This window comes from Nannobrachium achirus (genome assembly GCF_963921795.1).
Source record: "Nannobrachium achirus genome assembly, chromosome: 20".
NCBI lineage: Eukaryota > Metazoa > Chordata > Actinopteri > Myctophiformes > Myctophidae > Nannobrachium > Nannobrachium achirus.
In genome coordinates, this window is record NC_137827.1 from 18,427,258 (window position 1) to 18,447,787 (window position 20,530).

General features: G+C 41.1%; 1 protein-coding gene across 1 annotated transcript; it reads left to right on the top strand.

Moving 5' to 3' along the window:
- The first annotated feature begins 5,079 nt into the window (after positions 1-5,079).
- LOC308305682 (glutathione-specific gamma-glutamylcyclotransferase 1-like) lies at positions 5,080-9,336 on the top strand. Its single transcript, XM_080750520.1, has 3 exons — positions 5,080-5,608; positions 6,383-6,418; positions 7,738-9,336. The coding sequence occupies exons 1-3, from the start codon at positions 5,441-5,443 to the stop codon at positions 8,104-8,106; spliced, it is 573 nt and encodes a 190-aa protein (XP_080606646.1). The 5' UTR covers positions 5,080-5,440; the 3' UTR covers positions 8,107-9,336.
- Positions 9,337-20,530: the final 11,194 nt, after the last annotated feature.

Below are 20,530 nucleotides of genomic sequence, written 5' to 3' on the forward strand. Positions count from 1 at the left end.
TTATTTATGCCAGCATGTTGATTAGTAGAAGAAGACTATCTGGATGTACTCCTTTCCACCTTCTTGTGATAATCAGCAATCAACCAATCAAATAACTGCCAGTGGAAGGAGCCAGCATTTTTCCATTTTCTGTGACTTGGCTATTGCGCTATGCAAGCAAAAATGAGCATTGTGCTAAAAAAAAAGAAAAAAAGGAAAAAAAAGTGATTAAAACTACTGAAAACGGTTCATTTTTGAAGAATTTATGAGGCATGTCAGTTTTGTAAACTTTTTTGATAAAGAATGTATGCAGCCCAGATCACCAAGCCTTATATATATGAGTTTCAGAGCAACGTTATGCCCTGCCTCATCTTGATTCCTGTGCACAGTACAGCAGCGTGGACGTGAAATAGAAATCAATTTATTGCAATATGGTGCAACACTGGGGAAACTCACGATAAGGCAACATGTTACCTTATGCAAGATCGCCCATAATTAAAGACAAAGAACACATGAAGTGACTATCGTACCAAGGACGCCTTCTATTGAAAGTAGTGAACCAATAATGTTGTGTAAAATTAGTATTTCATTAGTTATTTAATATTATGAAGCACTGATCTTTCTTTTTTTCCTATGTTTTATAAGATTATTTTGTATATAATGTATATTTATATGTTACGATTTAGAAGTATGAAGTGTACATCCGCGTTTTAAGTTTATGCCCCAGAAAGTTGAATTTATTTTTTAAATGTTGTTAAGTGTTGCTTTTTTCTAAGAAGAAGAAGAAAAATTAATACATATCTGGTACACTGTTGTTTGTTGGTCTTATTGGGTTGTTGAGTGTAAGTGGTCAAATAGAGATCCTAACCCAGCTAATGTTTAAAATCATTTTAGAATCTTTATTTGAAGTGCGTCATCTGGTGTGCTAGAATAAACACAACAAGGATTCACAATTATTGATGTCACAAATAGTGGAAGTGTTGCAGAATCATGAGGGCCCTCCAAATGCAAAACCTTAATGTTTACAAAATGTTATTTTCGTTTATTTTTCAAAGATTTAAGAAATTTGCCGATGTGAACGTATACTTTTTTTTAACCCATTTAAAGCTCACAGCGCGGCTGTGAGCTTGTTAGATCTGCTATTTTTGAAAAATCGTGAAAATTTGAATTTTTACCCGATTCTATAAGTGTCTTTTGAATCCTTCTAAGGTTTTTTGAAAAACCCATGTTTCTATGTCAGCAATCTGGCTATAGCCATCGTCAAAGAAAAGGTCCTTTTCACTTAACTGGAGCTCAGTTAGTCTGTTCTTGAGAGACTACTATGTCAGTGGTTCTCAAACCTTTTCATGTGAAGGACCCCCAAAATGATATGTATTTGGCCATGGACCCCCATCTCAAAATATTTAGTTCCAGGGACCACCCAGAAGCAAAATTTGAGTTACAAATGTTCGCTTTGCAAATACATATAGTCAAAGATTTGCACACATTTTCACGACTTTTTCAAAAATAGCAGATCTACAAGCTTGCAGCGCGGCACTTGGTGCCGCGCTGTGAGCTTGTATATCTGCTATTTTTCACCGGTTAAAGCATTCAATAATTCTAGGCCTAAATGGGAAATGGTCCTGTGACTATTGATTTCATTGATGGCCCAATGATACTACACACTATGCTTCCAGTTGTTTGTGATGTCAGCATCTTATCCTTGGTAGTTGTATTCTAGCAGGTGTGGAAGTGGCTTCAGTATGATGGCCTTGTAGCAGTTCTAATGAATCCATATCTATGGCCATGACAGGCATTATGTCATGTCAGTGGGATGTAAAATCAATGTGCTCACAATCATTCAGTGGACAGTACTGTAATTGGCAGCAATGTAAAAGAAAAGAGAGAAAAAAAAGGAATTGCTCAGACAAAAAGATATATATTAAAAAAAGACCTGTATGTGAATATAAATCATTCTTTGTGGTTTTCTTTTTTTTAACCCTTAACTGCTCCCAAAATTGAACTATATAATAAATTACATCATGCTCTTTATAAGATACGCAGTGATTTAAAGTAACTAGTACAATTACTCAATTACTGAACTTAAGTGTTTTTACTGGAGCATTTCTCGTTTTCTGTACTTAAAGGAGCTATAGTCAACCTTTTCATTGTAGGGCCGACACTTTGTTTACATCCTAGTCTATAGACTAGAATGTAAACAAAGTGTCTGTCTGACAATGGCCAAAATTATTATTTTATCATTATTTTACGCTTTTTGTGGTAAACTATGAATAGAAACGCATATATGAAGCTTATTTTTTTATAATATATTTTCGAAACATTATTTTTATTTTAGCATCCGTTTTTCAAGAAAAAGTTGACTATAGCTCCTTTAAACTCTACTCCACTACATATATTTGACAACTTCAGTAGTTACATTACATTATGTATTTTTATTATAATAAGAAAACATACAGTACCACAACCCCATATATATCCTGGCAGGCTATTAGGATCAGTTCCAAAACTAATATTCTTTTAAGTTTCAGACACATTAGACAAGTATCTTTGCAGTTTACAGCATGACCAAAGACAGTGAGTTAGAAGGAGCACCACAACCAGAAATGTATGTCTTTTGGGTGAAAGCGTTTGGTAAAAATGATGAGGGATATCAATCTTAAACTGTATCTCTCTGGCAGGATTGCGAACTTTAGCACGTTCTCCCCTCATGTTCCCTTAAAACCCTGCAAAGTGGTGTAACAGAAGATCCTCTTTCCAGCAGTTGAAAGTCCATTAACGATGTGTGCATTATTATATAGGTCCATCATAGGTTCATAGCAGGGACATGCTGGGCCCCTGATTCAGCCCGGGAAAAAGAGTTGGAGAGACCCTCAGAGATCTCTCTCTGTAGCGCTGCTGCTACTTTGCCATTTCAGATCATGACAAGTGACAAGCCAATCTAGTGAATCTATCGATCGACTTGTAGATCTGCTGTTTTCACTACTTTTGTGCGACGGCCTTGTATGATGAAGCAGGGCTTTTGCGAAAGAAATTACAAATTTGAAACTTGGAGATACGAGGTTTCTGCCCGACAGTGATCCAGTTATTTCACTGACGACTTAACAAAATAAACAAATGCATTGGACATTACAACCCCACGCCACGTGAGAGAATGAGCATATATATGTACTGTACTGTACTGTATGTTCATTCATTTACCAGAGCATGATGCAAACAGGTCCCATGCAGCAGAGTCCATCCACTAAAATGTTAACTCTGCTACTATCAACACAAAGGACCACCCCAACTCATACTCTGACTCAAGAGAGAGCTGCCATAGCAAATCAGGTCGCTATACTTAAAATAGCCGTGGATATATAATAGATGTCTTCCCTTATTTCACTGATCCTGACAAAGCCTCTCTCATACAAATTAATGCAACCACCACCCCACCCACGACCACCCCTGCCACAAATACACACGCACATCCATGCACAACACACACACACACACACACACACACACACACACACACACACACACACACACACATGCACACACACACACACACACACACACACACACACACACACACACACACACACACACACACACACACACACACACACACACACACTGTCCTTGAACCTTCTCAACACAATGCATTGTCATTGTGTTGAAACGCGTCCTGTTTGTGGACATAAACTAATTGTGAATGTTGACTTATTATTGTTCACTATCAGCCACGTTTTCCTATAGCTTGCAGGCTGCAGCATTAGTCTCTAAGACTGCTTAATCTTTGATGACAGTTTGAACATTTTGACTGAGCTCAACAAACAGGCCAGAAGGACTGTAGTTATTATATAGGCTACACGTGCATTTCTGTCAAGTGTGTGTTTGGTGTTTCAACAAATAGCAAAGCAATGTCTTTAACAAACACTTGAGGGCAGTAAGACTCATGTTAGAGACTTGAGATAATGTCTTAACTTCAATAAAGAAGCTCATAGAAGACCTAAAGCCACCTGATTTGAATGAATATAGGCCTACAGAGTCATGTTGTAAAGTTGATCATACACAGGAGGTGTAAAAATATCATTTAATTATTGACTTCTTGATCATAGGGAATATTGTATGTTTATTAGATTATTGTAGGTATGCTATAGGGCCATATGTCATCATTATGACACATGCTTTTGTTTGTATGTGTGTTTGTATTTCAAAACAGGCAGAGGGCAAATCAAGCAGTCACAATGACCATAACACAAAGTATAAGGCCTATCAGGTGTTACACAGACACACCCAATTAGAATGTGGACACTTAATGAGCTTTTGGAAACCTACAGCTAAACTACACTGTCACTATTTATAAGTAGCCTAATCTGATTAGCCACTCACTGCTTGTGCTTGACATGGTGGGATAGGATACTATAGGGGCGGCCTCTGCTGCTATACAAGCCTAAAAATAGCAGGCTGTGTTCTCTGCTGACTGCACAAAATAACCAACGACTGGCGGACTGCGTGCGTACAGCCTACCTGCATGCCTTTAGACACTGAAGAACTGTGATGGGAGAACATGAAAGTTAATGTTTGTAAGATATGAAAATTAACAATGGGCTAAAAGCAGTGGTTCTCAGGGACTCTGTGGGTTCCTTTTAGGGGGGTCTAAATTGGCCCATACAAGTCTGTAACTCTGACAATGTACAAATGGAACCAAATTTGGTTCCATTTGTTCACTGTCAGAGTTAAGGTGAGACCATTGAAATTTTGAACACATCAGCCAGACTTTAAAATGCATGACACAACAATGAATTAATGTTATGTCTCATAAGGAAGCACTTTTCGTTTTAATGGACACGTGTTTAATGTTGTTTTTATGTCCTGACATAGTTTTAAGACAATCAGACAAACAGCAGCAACAGCAATTTCATGCTTGTTGTTTTTGTGTCATTTGATCTGATCCCACCACTGTTTAACATCCCATTCCCACCCCTCTGTAGGCATTTGTGACAGCCTATTGGCTGAAGACCTTCTCCCATCTCGGAGGGGCGGGGTGTTTTCTCCATAAAAGTTGCACCCAGACCGAACCTGATTAGTTGAGAGGATCGTCTGAGCCAGCCCCTTCTATGATATCATTGGTCGGGAACGTCTTGTTCCTGACGCCTGCTGATTCTGAACAACAAACACACGTGTGTGAACTTCACCGTTGTAGATTCAGCCAGCAGATTGCAGAAGACGTTATTAACAAGTAACATAGGGCCTGTCGATTAATGTTTTGTATCGGAATTAGGGCGTTTTTTAAGCTATTTATATACATTTCAAAAAGAGCTAAGAGTCATTAGGCATTTATTTAAGTCTGGCCTGGTAAAGTCGTTGTCGTTGGAATGCAGATAGAAATACAAATAACATCATTGGGGACATCGAAGGACAGTCACTCCTTGATATAAGCTATTTTTGTGTGTGTCCAGCTAAAAGAGACGTTGCAATGAAACTGGAGGACGTTACGTTAGAGAGGAGCCTGTGGATATTTGGCTATGGTTCCCTGGTCTGGAAGCCAGACTTCAAATTCAAAAGGAGCAACATCGGCTATATTAAAGGATACAAGCGACGCTTTTGGCACGGGGATGATTTCCACCGAGGAGACAAAGAAAGGGTACTTCCTGTTATTTGACTCTCGTGGAAATATCATGTACAAGCTTCTCTGATCAGTTACCATGGTGTGTGTCTGATAGCAGTGTTTTGCAAAGGTAGAAAATGGTTGAGGAGGCCTACTGCCAAGGAACATGTCAAGTGAAGTCAGCATTTTTTCTGTTTAGTTGATTGAATAGTTTATTAACAGTTTGCAGATTGTACATAGGTATGGTTTACAAGGTTTGTTAAAAGCAGTGTTTCTCAAAGTGGATTCCAGGGACTGACACTGACACTGACAGTATAAATGACAGTGAACCCTAACAGGTCAATTTGGTCAATGTGTACACTGTCAGAGTTAGATGACATTTTAAGTTTTTTGTGTGGGAGATTATTGGATTATTGTGCTATTATTGGTGATACAATCAATTCATTTGCTGTGTCATTTCATTTGCTGTGTATTAACATTACCAAAATTAAGTGCAAAAAAAACATCTAGTATGGACCTTTTGTCTATCTAATCTAGCTGATTTTGCATTTTATATAACGATATTGCAATGATAATGAGATTTAACATTTTTTATGTCAGGCTAAATCAACATGACATCAACTGTCATTTCATTACAGCTGCATGTCTGGTCCCATGCATGTAGATGGACCTCACAGAGAACCGTGTGATAACATGGAATCTGTTGCCATCTCCTTCCAAAGTGCTTCTAGACTTCTGCAATGTGCTGACACTAATGTTGGTTCACCTGACTCGACTCTGACGCTGTATGTTTATGCTTCTCCCCTACAGCCCGGCAGAGTTGTCACCCTAGTAGAAGATAATGATGTAAGTGTGTCCTTGTTTTGATGTTAAGCCGTGTCTATTTTGATGTTGGTGTGGTTGTAACCTAGGGCCTATAGAGTTTATGTACTCGTTACAGTCCATATTCTTATGATATAAATAATGGTTACATTTAAATGATGGACAATGGACATATTGCAGTTTGTCTGGAATGATTTGTATCCAACATACTGTATAATGGTAGTGTCAACAGCCTCAAAGCTAAAACAGAATATTGTCGGGTGAAAACCTTGTATGTCCAAAACCGTTAGTTTTGCATTTTTCATTTTAAAAATGATTTAAACTAGTGAAAACAGCCGATCTACAAGCACACAACGCTTCGCGATGCGAGGCGTTGTGTGCTTGTAGATCTGCTGTTTTCACTACTTTTGTGCGACAGCCTTGTACGATGAAGCAGGGCTTTACTTTGCGAAAGAACATACACATTTTAAACTTGGAGATACGAGGTTTCCACCCGACAACGACGATATGCACTTACACTCGTCCTCCCATACACACACACGCACGCGCGCACACGCACGCACGCACGCACGCGCGCACACGCACACCAGTCACACACAAACCCACACACTCACACCAAACCTCTTGGCCAGAAATGTGGCAAGCTTCAGTCCAAAGTAAATCCCTCTCCTATATATCATACGTTTGCAACTTTGTTTTGATCATTAAGTGCTCTATAAATAAAGTGTATTATTAATATAGGAAAGTCTACTGGACAGAAGGGAACGGAATGTTCATTAATCACGTAAACCCTATTGCCCAGGGTCCACCATGAGTCCCTCCACAAGTCTATATCAAATCGCTTCACTGAAAATAGCTGATCTGCAAGCTCACAATGGGTTTGTAGATGTGGGGCTCTATTTCCGTCCATGCCGTACCCCTTATTTTTAAAATTTTGACAAATATTTACTACTTCAAATAGCCGATCTGCAAGCTCACAACGTGTCGATGTAGATCGGCTCGTTAAACTATTTTAAAATGGTAAAAAAAAGGCAAAGAAGTTTTGGGATAAGAGGTGAGGCATAAATGAAAATAGAGCCCTTTGCTACCTACGTTTACCTATTTTTACTGAATGTTGGCCTGTTGTGACATGCCAAGAATAGGGAAGCTAGGGTAATGTGGTTAGATCAAACTTTTTCTGGTGATGGACAATACACAACAAAAATCTGTATTTTAGAAAAGTAGAGCAACTTTATTTGCACAAGAAAACGTTTCGACCTCTATAGGGTTCTCCTTCAGGTCAATATTGACTTTGCAGTTTATTTGCAAAATGCAAACGCTATACCTCTGACCACACCATTTAGGCCTGCACCTGGGGCGTGGCTTACGAGGTGAGCGGCTCCCAGATCGAACAGTGCCTGGGGTACCTGAACGTGAGGGAGGTGGTGCTGGGCGGCTACATCACAGAGAAGGTGGAGTTCACCCCCAAGGAGAAGGGACAGGGCAAGCTGCTGGCCCTGGTCTACATCGCTACCTCAGACAACCCCATCTACCTCGGCCCTGCCTCGGACACAGACATCGCCGCGCAGATCGCCATCTCCAGGGGCAACACGGGACACAACATCGAGTACCTCCTCCGCCTGGCCGAGTTCATGAGGCTCTACTGCCCCGAGGTCGACGACGAACACCTCTTCTCTATAGAGGCGGCCGCCCTGCAACTTGTTCTGAACTAGGCCTGTAGGGCGGCGACATGGACAAAATCTAATATCACAGTATTTCTTTCCATAATACCTCGTCGTGTTGTGACGATAATCGTGACGTCAACTTTCTTTAACATTTTATCCAAATATTTTCAAGATAATGGAAATAGCCCATTTACTCTACAAGCTCATGTTGTGAGCTTGTAGAGCTGTTATTTTCCACTAATTTCAAAAAACTTTAAAAAGTATATAATAAGGCTTAAGTGGCTAGAACCAGCAAAACATAACATGTTTGCCATATCACATGCGATATGCAAAATACAATATCAAGTCTCATTTCACAATATCAATTGACCACTGCAACCTTTTTTGCTATAGACTGATAATGCTTGCCCCCGGCATCTGTGACGGGGGATTTGAAGGCACTCCTTATCAGAAAGGTCGTACAAGGCATCGCTTGTGTATGTTACGTTATGTAACCCTGTGTCCTGAGAGAGAGAGAGAGAGCTTTTGTATCACGTTGTCCAACTCAGGTTGCCTCACTCTGAATGTCAAGGTTTTCATTGGGTTGGGACTTTTTACACTGTGACTCTGTTGGAGGCAAGCCGTCCTGAAAATGTACCTCCATGCATTTTCCTTTCACATACAGTAGGCAATGTTTTATTGTTTTTAAAAATATGTAAGTCAGTGTTGGTGGGATCAGGATGAAGACTTGCCCAAATATGGAGTCATATATGTGTGCTTGTGTCATAGACTGGTCACAACATCAACATTGGAAGCCTCATTAGAGCCGTGTTTTAAGTGACCACAAAAGAGAGGTGGGAAAAGCAGGATAGCCTGCAGCAAATAGCCTCGAACCTTATTTATATGGTATGCACTCTTACCAGGTCAACCACCAGTGTGCCTCAAGCTTGGGATTTTTAAGGCACAGGTAGTCGCACTACCATTGAACATTAGTACTGTACGCTCATATATATATATATATTATATATTATATATATAAATGTACTCTTCTGTAAGGAAGTGTGAAATGTTTGAGATTGTACACAGTACAGACAGAGACAAAAATAGTCACTCGCTACACAACATGTGCTGTGTGGAAACAGGACAAAGTGACTAATGGACCTTTTCTTAAATGCACACACACTGATGTTTCCTTTTGTTTTCTACAACTTAACATTGTAAACATTTGTTAAAGGATGTGGTGGGGAACTCATTTGTAAATATCCTGTATGTATTATTTTCTTTATAAATATCTTTTGACAAAAACACATCTTATGGTAGTGTTTTTTCTTAAAGGTAAGCTTAAAACCCAAAGCCTTTATAGTACTTTCTTGAACGGGGTCCCCAAGAGGTCTGTACTTGGTCCCCTCCCTTTTTTCTCTACACAGAAACTCTTTGCCAAAAATAGCTGATCTACAAGCTGACAACTTGTCACAAAACAACAACTTGTGACCATGTTGGCTATTTTTGCTGAAAGTTCACCAAAATATGGATACTAAAATACACCTTTTTTCATCACTGATTTGGGACTTTGTATTTTGAGCCTACACTTCCATACTGTACTGTATCTCCCTTGGCTCTTATCAGATCCTGCATACCTTACTTTATGTTCTCTGGCAGTGGTGGAAAGTAACTAAGTACATTTACTTAAGTACTGTACTCCACTACATCTCAGATCCAAAATTTTTACTTTTACTCCACTACATTTATTTGAACACTTTAGTTATTACTAGATAATTTGTAGATTGATTATTGCGACCGAAGGTTGCATTATACCCTGAGAAATCTCGTAGCTTGTCTGACTCAGTATTGTCTTACTGTCAGTACAGGAAGTGATGTCACGTGATGTCAGTGAGTCACTGTGATGTTGTACAGAATGACTCATATATGGGCATAAAAAGGATGTCACGTGACATCACTTCCTGTACTGACAGTCAGACAAGCTACGAGATTTCTCAGGGTATAAAAGTTCATATATGGTCATCCCCAGAAAAAAAAAAGTTTTATGCCCATACAGTACATGGAGATTTCTGATAAATCCCAGGCCGAAAATGAGAATGTTAGGGTACCCCCTTATGCCCATATGGAGATTCCTATATTGTCAATATTAAGGACATTATTAAGGATATTATGTCATCAATATTAAGGACATATATGGGAATATCCATATTTGGTAATGTCCATATATGGGCATGTTTTGACATAACATAACTATCATGAAGGGGTCTCCATATAAGAATTGGCGCCCTTTAGGGCGAGGTCGCATGTCACCCTGAGGTCGCAAGTCACCCTGAGGTGTCTTACTAGTTATTACAAAACCACTTAAACCTTATACATTTTGGCCTTTTGAAAATAGCCGATCTACAAGATGCCACTCATTGTGAGCTTGTAGTTCTGCTATTTTCAAAAGATTTTTATCCACAAGTTTCCCCGGGGGTTTACTGGAGACTATCAGGACCAAACTTCCGGGTTTAACAGCAGACATACAAGCTCACGTCGCGTCGCAGATGCAACCCGTTGTGAGCTTGTAAATCGGCGGCGGAACCTCGATGCAGACGTTTGCGCAATGCACTATGGGGCGTTGGAAACTCGTGGATACATTTGAAAACTTCAACTTCTGCATAACAAGTACTGTCTACTTTTGGTACATTAAGTGCATTTTGATGCCAATACGTTTGTACTTTTACTCAAGTAGATTTTGAATTCCGGACTTTTACTTGTAACAGAGTACTTCTGCATTGCGGTATTGATACTTTTACTTAAGTAAAGGATGTGATTACTGTTTACACCACTGCTTATCAGATCCCAAATATACCGTACTGTATGTTCTCCGGATGAGTGTCCACCCATGTACAAACATTTCTGCCTCATGCCCACATACAGTAGCATTACAGTACATGGCCAAACAGTGGCCAGTCGTAAAACATAAACGTGTTGCAGCCAGGCGTGCAACACGTTTAAGTGACCTCAGTGACCTTTTCTCAAGATTGCTGGAAGTACACGGCAAAGCATTAATGTAATCCGACAGTGTAAACCTCTGTCCCGATTTTGCTGATGAATAACTTCTGTTTTAAATCTTTTGTTCATTAGAAATGGTATATGGTGCATGTTCTTTGACTTTGACCTTTTAACTGTCTGTCAGGCATCATGAACTCTCAACATTATATAACCAGGCCAGGTTTGGACAAGTCTATTGGTGGAGGAAGTGAGCCTGTCTTGTTGTTTATCACAGGGCATCCAGTCAGTCACAGAAACATAAATACACGGCATGCTTTCATACCCAGCACATTTTGTTCTTCGAAGACTTTCTGCACTCAGATGAGAAGTGGACTGAGGAGGCATGCTGGGAGGTGGAGGGCCACAAGGGTGGGGGGCAGGGGGGGGTGTATTCCACGTCTGAGATTTGGTCACGTTGCAGAAACATGTGCACGTGCCTGCCTGGAAAGCACTTCCAGCCCAGGAGCAGCGCACACACTTTTTTTTTAGGAGGAGGTAATCTGCACTGGGCAGCCCCACTGCTCCACATATTTCCCAGAACCCTGACCGAAAACTAGGCCAAAGGTTTTTGGAGTCATGAAAAAACACTGCAAGAAAGCAGTACATGTTACTGAGGAACGTGAGCATGTTAGTGTTTATTTCGTCCACTAAAACTATGGCGAAAAATGATCGTCGACTACCTTTTTTCACGGACAAAATCTGAATGAGAACTAAATAAAAAATAAGCTATGATGACTAAAACTAAGACTAAATATATTGACAATTTCATCAACAAATAAAAACTGGACTGACGTGTTGTGATACGTTTGTAGATCGGCTATTTTCAGCATGCAACAAAGTGTAAAATCAGGCGTTACGATGCCATCAAGGCCCACCAACATACATTTTAGTCGACAAAAACTAGATTTAACCGATTAAAATATTATGACATTTAGTCAACTAAAACTAAAACATTTCAGATGACAAAAATGTGACTAAAACTAAATTACATTTTATTCAAAAGACTGACTAAAACTGAACAAAAATGTGCTGTCAAAATCAACTCTAGAGCATAGAGTGTACTGGAATTAGATACCAATGTTTCTGGTTGACATTGGCACATCTCACTCATGTCACTTTGTCTGTTGACCTCACTCAGCAACAAAATAAAAATAAAATAAACAAAAATAAAAATAAAACAATTCACAGGAGGCAAGCAGTGATCACCCCATGATGTGCACTGCAATGTAGTTTCAAATGCACTACATTGCAGGCATTTTTTGAGAGTAAAAAACTAAAAAAATAAGAAGACACGTGTGACGATCTGGGCAGATTGCCCCAGGAAATGTGCCAATCTCAAACCAAAACAACGGTAGATAGAAAGTCTATAGTCTACAGAGCACGTGTGGAGTGACCTGAATCTCTATTCATCTGTGTGTACATTAGAGCCTGTTGATATGTGTTGGCAGTTGCACAGCTCTTGGTTTCAACCACCGCCTAAATGTTAATCCTAAGCACAAACATCTCAACGTATTGTTATAAGCTCGCAGAAAACGTGCAACCATGACGTGTTTTCTGACAATAACATGCTGACATGCAGCATAAACCTGTATTATCATATTAGCCTGAGTTATAATGAGCCTTTGTATGCTGATTGATATTTCAAAAGATGGAAAACCTTTTGAAATTAAATATATCATTTTTCTTTTTTAGATATACTGTACATTATTTCTCTTTTGGGTCTCGAGCTAAGAGGTTTGCTGAAACCACTGCTGAAACACAACACACTATGAATGGCATCTCATACTGACAGACCACTTTGGCTCAAATGATGTTATCTGATCCAGACCATGTACACACTACACACCGTGTATCCGTGACAATAACATTTTGTAAATCATGTAATATAATATATCGTCGTTGTCGGGTGGAAACCTTGTACGTCCAAAACCGTTAGATTGTATTTATAATTTTTTTAATTATCTAAACTAGTGCAAATAGCAGATCTACAAGCACACAACGCCTCGCACCGCAAGGCGTTGTGTGCTTAAATCAGCTATTTTCACTAGTTTTGTGTGGCAGTCTTGTATGATGAAGCAGGGCTTCATCATACATGATGCATACAAAATTTGAAACTTGGAGATACAAGGTTTCCACCCGACAGTGATGATATTATTGACTGAAGGTGCAGGGAGGAGACTGAAATGTTTAAGTTTATGGGAACACGTTCAAGGTTCAGGTTTTCTTTATGGTTAGAGCTTGTGTACAGGACAGGTACATAAGAATAGAACTAGTTTTTGCTCTTGCCCCCTAGTTGGCACATTGACAAGATTTGAACTGCATAATTTCCTGAAATGTACTATTTAAATAGTTATGTTATTCGGATATAGATACAGAATGTTGTTTACTTGCTAAGTGTCCTATATTATTTAGATAGAGAGCAGGTTTGACGTCTACTCGTCACCTAGTTACTTTGTAGCACATACTTATCATTGCATTCTGATTCCATTCTAATCCTCACCAAAGGTTTACAAAGGTTCATGACACTTACCAGTCACTTGTAATAATATAACAATAGCCTTTATAGAAGCACAAAGTTACAAAGTGATTTACATAAAACCTAAGAAAATGTTTTCACATACTGTTAAATAATGTATATTCCAGGAGCAATCATTTCTGTATAGAGTGTTTGTTCATTAACAGGGGTCCCCTAATCTCTACAGCTCGTAGTTCATAGAAAATACATTTTTGGGATACCAATTTCATCCAATCAGGAGTGAGAACTCATACGATATATACAGTAGGATAAACAAGTGAAAATGTGAAAATAGAATTGATGAAAAAAATACAAGTAGGCCTACATTTCTGTCTACTAAACAGCTGGAGAGATAGAGAAACCGTGGTTACTGAACAAACACTCTTTATTACTATCAGAATATTACTGAGCTTTACATTTTTAACAATACACTTTTAGTTTTAACCAAAGATATATCACTTGCGCCACCTTTAAATCCACCAGTGGTCTAAAGTCGGGTCCCTCTTTTTTTAGCTCTACATAGGCAGTCTATTAGCCAGCAACACGTCACATTGCTTGCCTAATGTTCTATTAAGACATGCCCAGGATGTCTATGCCAGGGTTTTTAAACGATTACGTTTAAAGATGTTAATTATGGAAAGGCCTTTCGATAAAAGTACGTTTTAGCAAAGAAAACAAACAACACCCCTTTCCTTATACCCTCAATCAGGCACAGAAACCTTGCACTTTGCTAATTGTTCTCAAGAACATCTGCTACATGCCTAAATTGTAAATTGTACGCTCAGTAGCAACGTTAAGTTGTCATAATGAAGCCTTTATACACTGTTCACATGCTCCAAAATCAATTTCAGCCAATTCACGCCACATAAGGATTCTCCAGCTGCTCCCCACATCTGCTGATCCACCATCACCGCTGTCACTCCTGAACGTAAAAATAGATTCACCGGAAACTTCAAGTTTGGAAGATCTATAGTGTTTATGAAAACTGACCTAATGTACTGTCTGAAACAATTACATAAATGATATGACAACTGATAAACACTATAAGAGCGTATGATCATTTAGTGAACTGTCAATTTGGGCAGCTCTTAGATGGCTTTTTAGAGGAGCTGATAATAAAGACTGGCTAATCAATAACGCCCCCCCACTAAGCTCCGTTAGGGCTCCTTGGAGAGGGATGAAGTGGATATTGGGCCCTGGGGGTCACCGAGGTAGAGCACGGACATAAGCTAAGCTTTCTATAAGAGCATGGACCTAAGCTAAGCTTTCTACAATGGTTACGTTGTGAATCTCATGAATGAACAAAAACCACAAACTAAACTAGTATCTTCTTTATGGACATTACAACAAAAACGTAAAAACAATTTCATAGCCAGAATATAACCGTAGCATGGACAACTTTGCTTCTTTACAACAAGGGTTCATATTTTAGATTATAATTAGAGAAAAGAAAAGATGAGTGTTAAAATACTACTACTTTCTATTGTTTTAGCCACTTTTGCTATTTTGATTTCAGTGGGTGGGGGCATGCGTACAAGTGGCTATAAATATGTCTTTTTAGACACAATAAGCCGGCAATTTCTTTATTACTAATTACAGTAACACTACTAGCCCTCATAAGTCACATCTGCCCATGAAAGATTGCGGTGCATCTTGGGAATGTGTAGTGTCTAAAAATACATATTTAGCCACTTGTACGCATGCCGCACCCACTGAAATCAAAATGGTTAAAATGGCTAAAACGATAGGAAGCAGTAAATGAAAACAGTTTACAAATAAAATATGAACCCAAAGTTGTCCTTTAAGGACCATGTGATTCTGTGAACAAAATACCAAAACCTTCCAAAGACCTAATTATGACGAGCTCTCCTCATTCGGTATCGATGGATTAACACCACACAAGTCATTAATCCCATGAACAGAATGCACATTGAACATACACAATGCTGAGGAGTGGAGTGAGGTCATGTCCTCATGGTAGCCCGTTATCAGCCAATCACTGGCCTGAATGGCCGACTTGATCCCTCCCCCCTCCCCGGACCTCCACCTGCATGCTAATGTGGCCCCGGCTCGAACCCTGACCCCTGACTTTGGGGTGGTCAGTGGAGGGCTGGAGGTCGCCTTGGAAGTGCGTTAAGGAGAAAGTGATGGGGCTGCTAATGGAGTCCAGGCACTTTAGAGTCCAGGCCTCCCCTCACACCGGCCCTTGCCCCAAGGTCAGCTCCGTCCACTGGGGATCGACTGACCCCACTGTGCGTGTTCCTCCTGCTCGACAGGGGAGCTGCTCGTTGTTGTCGGGTGGAAATCTTGTATGTCCAAAACTTTTCGTTTTGTATGTATCATTTTAAAAATGATTTAAACTAGTGAAAATAGCCGATTGACAAGCACACAACGCCTCGCGTCGCGAGGCGTTGTGTGCTTGTCGATCTGCTATTTTCACTACTTTTGCGCGACAGTCTTGTACGATGAAGCAGGGCTTTACTTTACGTAAAAGTGTAGATAAGAGGTTTCTCCCCGACAGTGACGTCACTGTGTGTGGTCATAAAGACCACCACAAACTACTGGGAGGACCGCACACTAATTGAAGACAAACAATAGCTAATGCTTTGGCAGAAACCCCACAGGGAGTCTTGCAACCCCCTGACAATCAGCTACACAATTCTTAAAATGAGACACAATCGTGCCATATGGATTGTGAAGCACAGATTTATAATTTTTTTTCTGGGCAAAAATACCAAAATAAGTTAGCTTTGATTCTTGGTTAAATTCTTTGATTGGTTCTTGGATTTTTGGCTTGATTTCTTGCAATATATGTCACCAGGATTGTGTGACGCCATGTCTTGCAACACCATAAAAGTACTCTTAATTACAGGCTGACGTACTGTAAGTGCTTGTTTGTCGAACATCATAAGCAGAGACAAAACAACACAGACTCATCCATCATTGTGCAATGATAAAGGCCATTCTTTAATCCATCCATCAATGTCGTGCGGCTGATGTGGCTGTTTGGCTCCCCCTCGTCGTCCAAACAGAACATGACTCACACAACAACCACAAGCTATGTTTTAATCCAATCTGTCTGGACCAGGAGGAGCGACTGAACCAGGCCTGACGCAATTAGAGCCAAATCCAGGGCGCTGGATGCTTGCTTCATTAGCCCGGCCCAACCCTTGAGGAACGGCACTTTCCGTGCGCTTTAATTTCATTGGATTTCTAATCTCATTTACACTCGCTACCACCACAGGCTTCCAGTCCCAGGCCTGGGCAGAGGGGGTAGGCTACAAGCCAGGGGGGGGGGGGGGGGGGTGAAATACTTTGTGTGACATCATCATCTGTGAGAGAACTTGAACGCCACACTTTTGGAGAGATGAGTGGGATAAGGAACAAGCACGTGCACACATAGACATCAAAGGTGGCTTGAGCCCCTGCCCTTTTAACCGTCTGTAAAAAGTGCCCTCTCCAGACCATGAATGCTGTTTTTATTATGGTGAAAGAAATGCAAATGCCCTCTTTCCATGTCATACCTGAAGGCAGCATTCAAGAGAATTGCCTTGCCTTGTCTCCTGAACTTGAATGCAGCATCTCCAGTATTGACTTGATTGTGCTTAGTTCAGTGTGGTATGACACACCGAAAATAGCCGACCTCCAAGCTCACAACGCATCGCAGCGAGACACGTTGTGAGCTTGGAGGTCTGCTATTTTCGATATTTCCACCAAAAGGCCCTTTTAGAAATTTCAGCCCTTGCCTCTCTAACATTCTCTGCACGTCCCTGATAAGGAGGATGCTGAGGACATTAAATCAGTGTGTAGTAATCAAACTCTCTGGAGAGAGAGAGAGAGAGAGAGAGAGAGAGAGACACAGAGAGAGAGACAGAGACAGAGAGAAAGTGAGTGAAAGGGAGGGAGAGAGAAAGTGTGTGTGTGTGCGTGTGCGTGTGTGCGCGCGCGCGTGTGTGTGTGTGTGTGTGTGTGTGTGTGCGCGTGCGTGCGTGCGCGCGCATGTGTGTGTGTGTGTGTGTGTGTGTGTGTGTGTGTGTGTGTGTGTACTGGTAAACAATGCTCTGTGTTGGCATAGCAGCCAGTCCCACCGGGCTTGCATGGCAACACAACAGAACGGTCCAGAGTACAGACCATATGGCCCATGCGGTCGGCGAGTGACGTTATCTCGCTCTTTCATCAGCGTCGCACCAGTGTTTGTTGTCAACAGAGGCCTGAAAGCAGAAAGGGATGGGACAACATTTCTCCTCAGAAACCAACCCACCACACCAGGGCTGGTCTAGGGGAAAGGAAAGGAAAAGTGATCCTGGGACCTGGGCAGAGAAACTACTGATGTGGTGCGACTGGACTGCAGCTCCCCCTGTTGGTTGTGTCAGCATGTACAAGATATCTGATAAACCACAGCACTACAGCACAAGAAAGGGTGGCAGCTAGGTACATGGTTCATCAATATGTCCATACACCAGGGGTCTTCAACGTTTCAGGCCAAGGATCCCTTAGTTGAGAGAGAAATGACATACCATATAGTTTCATCGTTTGACAGCACAATCATCAGTGTATTTTGGATTCATGTCAATTTGTGTTTTCAGATATTTAACCACTTGAACCGTAAATACTTAATAAATTTGACATTTCACTCTGTACTTAGTCTTCTCTTTTTCCCTCTCTACACCATACCTCTTTTGCCGGTATTTGAAAATAGCCGATCTACAAGCTCACAACGCTGCTATTTTTGGCTAAAGTTCAAATCCAAAAATTAGCGTCCAAAATTTTTGGACGCTAGGGTTCAAGTGGTTAATATAAAAAAGGAGAAAAAAGGTTTCTCTCACACAAAGATTTGGAAGCCCCCCTGTAGTAACTCTGAGGACCCCCTAGGGGTCCCGGACCCCCTGTTGAAACCCTTGCCATGGAAAGACTTGGCCTTATATTTGATTCACTTCTTAACATACCATTATAATGTTCTTATTTTTATCATAAGACCCAATTACTGAATTTCAAGTCTCCAGGTTTATGGCGTGGAGCACAGACAGGCTCTGCTGCAGGTCTTTACAGAGACACAATTGTTAAATCCTTAACTTTAATGTATTGTGTGATCTTTAAAAAAAATTCCACCTCCTTTTATTATCCTGCGACTGAAATCAAATTGCTGAGTTGGTGAGTTAAACTGGTTGAAAGGTTTTGTTTGAAATGTTTGTTGCGACTGTCAGGTCGCAGTTACTATCAACAGTCTGTGAGTCTGTCTGTCCGTCACGTCACACTTTTCCCCTACTCATATCTCTGCCACCCATGCCAAACTCCTTGGCTGCCAAAACACACCCCTCATTTCTCACATGCTCCTCTTCTAGCACCACCATGAGGCCGATTCTTGCAAAACACATTTTTGGACACTGCTCCTACACATTTTGCCCTAAAATCACGTATCTGTCCCATTTAGCACCACCATCAGGCCGATTTTTTCAAACACATTTTTGTACAAATGCAGTTCATGCATTTTACATACAATTGGCAGTCGACACTGACAGCACTGACAGGAGGGTGTATTCCAGATGTAAGCCAGTGACTGGAGGGTGGCTGCTATTACATCTACGTCTACAGCGTCTATCAACTGTGCAGAAGTGCCCTTGAGAAAGTCACTGAATCCCAAATCTGCTTCAGTGACGCTGTGCTGCATCTTACCCTAGGCTCTGATGTCATGCATACTGTAGGTGTATAGGACTATATTCTACACTACAGTATGTATATCGTCGTTGTCGGGTGGAAAACTTGTATGTCCAAAACCTTCCTTTTTTGTTATCTATCTATAAATGCGAGAAGTCTCTGCGTGCGTGTGTGTGTGTTTGTAATCCGCGTATCTCGAGAACCGTTCGTCCCACCGGCTTCAGATTCGGCACGCGCGTTCCCCGCCGCGGCACGGAGTGCAGTGCCGGGTCTCGACCCGACCCGACGCGCGGTTTTCCCGAACCGGCGCGAAACGTTCGGAATCTCCTTATGCGGGGTTGATTGTTGACATCAGGCTGTTTCTGAGGAAATCGGCGAAAGCTCTGACTCATTGTGACATCACTTCATTCTGCAACACAGTTGGAGGCACAGACAGATACTCCATATATGGGCATAAAATGGACGCAGATAGACAGATATCTCCATATATGGGCATAAAATGGACCCAGAACTATAACTGCAGTGATCTCCATATATGGACATAAAATGGACGCCGACAGACAGACAGACAGACAGACAGATTGGAGGCACAGACAGATACTCCATATATGGGCATAAAATGGACGCAGATAGACAGATATCTCCATATAAGTCTCTGCGTGCGTGTGTGTGTGTTTGTAATCCGCGTATCTCGAGAACCGTTCGTCCCACCGGCTTCAGATTCGGCACGCGCGTTCCCCGCCGCGGCACGGAGTGCAGTGCCGGGTCTCGACCCGACCCGACGCGCGGTTTTCCCGAACCGGCGCGAAACGTTCGGAATCTCCTTATGCGGGGTTGATTGTTGACATCAGGCTGTTTCTGAGGAAATCGGCGAAAGCTCTGACTCATTGTGACATCACTTCATAAAAGGCTCTGACATCACGTACGCCACATGAGTCAACAAAAAATATCTGTGAGTGTGTATGTATGTAGGTAATCCGCGTATCTCGAGAACCGTTCGTCCCACGGGCACGCGCGTTCTCCATAGACAGATATCTCCATAACTGCAGTGATCTCCATATATCCATATATGGGCATAAAATGGACGCAGATAGCCAGATATCTCCATATATGGACATAAATGGACAGAGGCAAACAGATGGCCAAAGATCTCCATATATGGGCATAAAATGGACGCAGACAGACAGATACAGATATCTCCATATATGGGCATAAATGGACACAGGCAAACAGATGTTCAAAACGGGTCCTATGACAACAGGTATAATGAGGTTTGCATTAAAGGGG